We start from the raw sequence: 6,422 nt of genomic DNA on the forward strand, positions 1-6,422 counted from the left end.
TGCTGACTTTTGCAAACGCACATATAATGTATTGAATGATGTAGAAATAGCATTTTACACAAAATGTCAGTCTAGACACAAAGATGATACTCAAATTTCATAACAAATGTTTCGGTAAGTAAAATGTTCTCGTTTGGTCCGATAATCGAATTTAGTCAAACTATACATCGATCAGTTGTTGTATAATATCTATGATTACTTACATTAACATTACTATATAAATACATATGTAATTGTTTCATTATTTTGCTCCACCGCACTTTGTCTGAAACAATCCTTCAAAACCGTCTGATTTAAGCGAAACTTTGCATGACTGTAGCCATTTACGCGGAGTTGTTTTGGCTAGTCTTTTTTCGACCCTGACATCACAAATGACGGTTTGAGTCTATGATTTGCTAAATGTTGCAGGCTTAGAAAGCTGTCGGTCTGATTGACACACATCTTCACGCTGAAAGGCTCTGTACAATTAATGGTACAAAGCATGTTGTTTTGTCTCTTCTATTATGTGTATATACAACATGTTAACAACGGTTTCAGTAAGTCTATAGGTGTCGGACAGTTTGCGAATACCTTGGTACTCGTTTTACAAATCATTCCACACTTCCTTAAGAAACAAACTGAGGACGTCTTTGCTAATCAATAGTAGTGTTTAGTTATGAAACATTCCTTCTACATCTCGCTGTTGCTGTATTGATTTTCCTTTACTAGTAAGTAAAATGTGCTTTGATATTGTATTCTTTACAATAAGAGTTCACGTATATAGCAAAGCACCTGATATGATGATATCGATTTGATAAATAATTATCACTTATGTTCCTTTACTGTTGTCGATAATTGTATATGTATAATAGGGTAGTTATGTTCAAGTAATGCGATTACTGTTTACGGAGTAAGGGAGGTAACTCCCGCTGATTTTTTGTTTAACGAGCAAGGTATTCTGGGTAGTTTGGGAAGAAGATGGCGGACAGTACGAAATAGCAAGAATGACTGTGTTGGTAATTTGTCATTTTTGGGCAAGTTATACACTGTGTTTTCTACATCCACTCAGGATATTTGTATCTGAGGGCTGAGATGTATGGAAATAACTTACAAGTAACTTACAAGTACCGTCGGGCTTAGCGAACGGGCTGTTGAAACAATACGTATGTAGAATACTGTATACCACGTGCTTTGTATTGTGACTTGTTAGCCTACTGTACATGTATAATTGTAATAGACATGAAGTGCTTAGCTCTCGCGACGCGGATTTTAAATCACAAAACGCTAGCGTTGAGCCCAGGCAGGATACACTTCCCAGTAAAATGAATTATGCGCCCGAGAGTTATAAACGAGAACAGTTATTGAAACTCTATCATACTCGTGGAGGTCTCGCGGGTGCCGTTACTAAGGAACTGCATGAATTAATAAATCAAAATGCTGAGCATGAAAATATTAGTCGGTGCCCCGATAATATGTTCGAGATGTACAATAGGTTTGAAGCTGCTCATCAGGAATTTGTAAAATTAGCTCATGGTATTGAAGATTCTAAGCTCGCGCACAGTACTGGTCACTTTGAAAGGGTCACAGATGAGGTACATACTGCTAAAATAGATATGACAATTATGTTCAGAAACAACCAACTGATATTCATGTACATCCTGAAGACAGTGTTTCGCATGTTTCCCGCAGTTCTACCGCGTCGTCTACATCAAGTGCATAAGCTAAGGCAGCAGCTAGAAAGGCTATGTTAAAAAAACAAGGCTATATATTTGAAACAGCAAATCGGTATTGAACAGAGACAGTGTGAAATGGAACAGGAATTAAAACTTTTGCAATTGAATGCAGAAATTGAGGCTACAGATGTTGAGGAAAAGGTATTATCACAGTATGTAAATGAAAAACAAAACAACAGTAGAGTTTCTCGTGCTTCTGATCATGGCGTAAACATTTATACCCTGTTAATGAAAATCAACGAACCGACTGCAAATACTCAGATTCCTGTAATAAAATCTTAATCACATCAGACAAATTTCTCAGAAATTAAAGGGTCTACACTTAATCCCTACGCTACTGACTGGACAAGGTAACAGAGCGCATATTATTATTCCGGACAACCCACCATGCAAATTAACACATGGTAACCAAATATGTCAGGCTACCTTCCACTCCAGCTAATATTTCAAAACCTATTCAGCAGGAAATCGCAGTGCAAAGACAATTATTAGACGAAATTAGTCTTCCCAAAACATGTCTAAAGACTTTCGATGGAAATCCCACGGATTATTGGGTGTTTATGAACGCATTTGATAGTACAGTTGGACAGTCTTTGGTGAGTGATGCTGTGAAATTAAACAGATTGTTACAATACTGTACTGTCAAGGGTGGTCAGGTTGTTAAACCGTGCGTAATAATTAATGCTACAGAAGGATAAACGCGTGCCAGAGCGTTATTAAAAGAAAAACAAATAATTATATGATCTCTGAGGCATGGGTGAAGAGACTCACCGATGGGCAACCCATAAAGTCGAATGATGGTCAAGCTTTGCGTGATTTAGCAGATGATGTAAGAGCATGTTTGGAAGCCCTGAAGGCAATGGATATGCTTGAGGAAGTAGACTCGCGTACACGTATGGTAAGGATCATAAATAGGTTACAGCTTTACATCCAATCAAGATGGCGCAAGGACGCTTTGCAGGTTTTCAACAAAACTGAGAAATATCCCAATATAACAGTGTTTGTGTCATTTTTGGAATCTGTTACCAAGGAAGTATTGTATCCTGTATTTTGAGCTGCAGCTGTTGCTATTGGAGACAAGGAAAAAAAAGAACAAATGCTAAATCTAATTCCCACAAAGGTGGTGTTGCTAGCTTTATTGTAGAAACCGCTGAGAATTCTGACAAGCAACAGCAAAGTAGTAGTAACACAGGAAAACAGCAAAACATCAAGTGTTTTCTTTGCGGCGGAACACATTCAATGAGTAGCTGTAAGAAATTTCTTAGATGACACCGTCTCAATGACTCAAAGTAGTCAACGAACATAAGCTGTGCTACAACAGCTTAATATTCAGAAACCACGCAGCTCAAAAATGCACAATTTCCAATATTGTATGGCATTGATAATTGTAAGCAGAAACATTCAAAGTTGTTACATTCTGCATTACGACAAAATACGAACTGTAACACATTAACACTCCAAAAAGGTGTTGGTGTATCGGATCCTTCTAAACTTGTAAACAAAGTGGAAACACACAGTTCAGGGGCCTGTGGAATGCACATGCTGAGACTTCGAAAGCTTCACTGACTATAGTGACCGTAATGGTGCGTGGTAAAGGTCAGACTGAATTTATTCGGACAAATGCATTGTTGGACCCAGGAAGCAGTAAGACATTCTGCTCAGTTGAATTGAATAAACAACTTGGTTTGAAGGGTAAACACACTACTTTGAATCTGAAAACGCTGAATGACGGTAAGGAATCTGTAGTCGAACAAACATCGCTCGAGAGTACGGTCGGCAAAAGAAAGAACCACAAGCTTATTGATCTACCGAGAGTTCATGCTTTAACAGAATTCCTGACTTTGAACGGAAGTATTGCATCATCAGTGGATGTACAATTATGTACTCACATGAAAGACGTTATAGTGCCGCACAGCCAAAATGTAACAATGCTGATTGGTCAGGATAATCCGCAAGCTCTTCTGCCTTTGAAAATCCGTCAAGGAAGGAATTATGAGCCGTACGCAGTTACAACAGCATTAGGCTGGACTATTAATGGTCCATTGGGAGAAGTATGTGATGAGTTACATGATGCAGGAAACTAGCATTTTGTACACGTTAACTCTGGAGTAGATATCAACATTGAAACACAGCTTGAACGGTTCTGGAGTATAGATATTGGTCATGTGTTGGCTAGGAGTACGCCACAACACTCTGTGGACGACAAAAGAGTTCTGGATATTTGGAATGATTCGTGCACACAATCTGAAGGACACTATCAGTTGGATATTCCGTTTAAGTCGGATACAAGGATTTAGCTTTGAAAAGGCTTCAGTATTTGCAGAGTTAATTTGTGAAGGACCCACAGCTGCATTGTAAATATCAGGCAGAAGTTGATAAGCTTGTAAGTCAGGGATTCGCTGAGATTGTCGAGGATGATTGTATGGAAAGCGATACACGAAAATCTTGATACTTACCACTCATGCAGTTGTAAATCAGAATAAGCCAGACAAATTACGCATAGTTTTTTATTGCGCCGCAGAGTACAAGGGTACATCGCTAAACAAGAATGTTTCTGAGGGACCTGATATGACAAACAAGTCACTTAAAGTGTTGTTAAGATTCTGTGAAGGTCCTATAGCATTAATGGCCGACATTAAAGCTATGTTCTGCCAACTAACTCCTAATGACTGTAATGTATTGAGATTCCTGTGGTGGAATGATGGATATATTGCACAGGAACCAATCACATATCGCATGACCGTACATCCATTCGGTGGGGTATGGAGCCCCAGGTGCGCAAAAAGTTTGCCCTAAAACGCACCGTGGACGATAACGATACTGCGTTTGATGCTGAAACGGTAGATATTATACAGAAGAACTTTTACGTTGATGACTGTTTGAAATCTGTTAGAATGAAGAAACTGCTATAACATAGGTGAGTGAATTGCGGCAACTTATTTCTCTTGAAGGATTACGTCTTACAAAAGCGGTCTCGAATAACAGATCTGTTATAGAAAGTATTCTTGTCGTAGAAAGAACTCAGGAGATAAACGAACTTGAAATAAATTGTGGATCTTTGCCATTGGAGAGAGCTCTTGGAGCAAATGGAATATCAAAACAGATACACTCGGTATCAAAATCATGGAAAGAGACACAAAGTTTACACGAAGGAGTCTATTGAGTATCATGAGTTCGGTGTATGACCCATTAGGTATTGTTGCGCCATTTGTTCTTCAGGCAAAGAAGATTTTTCAATCAGAATCTAAGATGAATAAAGGCTGGGATGATGACATGGAGGCAAGGATTAAACATTCTTGGCTAAAATGGTTACAGGAACTGCCAAAACTTCAGGAACTGAAGGTAGATCGATGTATTTTGCCAGTGAACTTTGGTTGCAATGTGAAGCTGGAGTTACATCATTTTTATGATGCGTCACAGGAGGCTTACAGAGCTGTATCGTTCATCAGAGCTTTGAATGAGGATGGCGAAATTCATTGCGCATTTGTTACTGGAAAGTCTAAATTGGCGCCGACAAAACAAATGTATATTCCTAGACTAGAACTATCAGCCGCAGTGATAGCAGTGAAACCTAGTAGCATTTTGAACGAGGAGTTGAATCTTGACATCTCCAGAAATGTATTGTGGACAGAAAGCATGATAGTATTACAATATATCAAGAACAAGGACAAGATATTCCATACTTTTGTCACGAACCGTATCGCTATTATACATGATGGATCTACTCTGGATTGCTGGAGATATATCGATACAAAATTGAATACTGCGGATGATGCTTCTAGGGGATTTCACGTATTGGAGATGGTTTCTCGACAACGTTGGTTACAGGGTCCGATATTTTTACGTGATAGTGAGGACGACTGGCCGAAATCGCCTACAGATTATCAGGATTCTTTGACTGATGACAAGAAAGTTAAAGCAACTGTACAATTATACACTGCTGAATCCGAATCTGAAAATGAATTGGTCAACAAGCTATTGGCTTACCACTCATCTTGGTATCGGTTAAAAGGGGCAATCGCCTGGCTACTTAAGTACAAGGACTGGGTTAGGAAGCGTACCGTATCGATAACACTTGATTCGGATGACATGATCAGATCAGAGAAAGCAATTATTGCGTACGTTCAAAGGACAGATTTTGGAAATGAAATGGAGACTCTGAAAGCGCATCATGGAAAAGTTAGCAAGAAAAGCGTGCTTTACAATTTGGAACCAGTTATTGATGACGACGGTTTTCTCCATGTTGGAGGAAGATTGCTTAATGCACCAATTTCTGAGGAAGCGAAACATCCACTTATACTTCCTAAGGATCATCATATTTCTAAACTGATCGTTCGCAACATTTATGAAATTGAAACTAGACATTCTGGAAGGGAATATGTACTTTCAGTTATCAGACAGAAATACTAGATTGCGAATTGTCGTACATTGATCAACGAAATACTAAAAAAGTACAAAGAGAATATTACCAGATCAACAAGGTATACAACAGCGGAACCAACAGCAAACTCACGAGCATCAAATACGTATAGCTTCATGTCACTGACAAAAATATAAAATTTCTCAATGAGAGCACTACAGCGATCATAAAACTTCCCCATATTTTCATCAACTTGCATCTTTTGAACCCATGTGTTACGAGTTTGTCAGTCAGTTGATGACTTCTTGCACGGTAATGGGAACATGCTCTTCGGTATAAAATCAACTGTG

At 38.7% G+C, this 6,422-nt stretch overlaps 1 protein-coding gene across 1 annotated transcript; it reads left to right on the top strand.

Moving 5' to 3' along the window:
* The first annotated feature begins 4,835 nt into the window (after positions 1-4,835).
* On the top strand, positions 4,836-6,122 carry LOC132563967 (uncharacterized). Its single transcript, XM_060228722.1, has one exon. The coding sequence runs from the start codon at positions 4,836-4,838 to the stop codon at positions 6,120-6,122; it is 1,287 nt and encodes a 428-aa protein (XP_060084705.1).
* Positions 6,123-6,422: the final 300 nt, after the last annotated feature.

Source organism: Ylistrum balloti, unplaced genomic scaffold (genome assembly GCF_031769215.1).
Source record: "Ylistrum balloti isolate Yb309-2 unplaced genomic scaffold, AGI_CSIRO_Ybal_v1 Utg371942, whole genome shotgun sequence".
In the NCBI taxonomy this organism is placed as follows: Eukaryota; Metazoa; Mollusca; class Bivalvia; order Pectinida; family Pectinidae; genus Ylistrum; species Ylistrum balloti.

What these genes read in the sequence shown, in the direction of transcription:
- LOC132563967 (XM_060228722.1), top strand. Translation starts at nt 4,836, where the DNA reads ATGGAAAGAGACACAAAGTTTACACGAAGGAGTCTATTGAGTATCATG.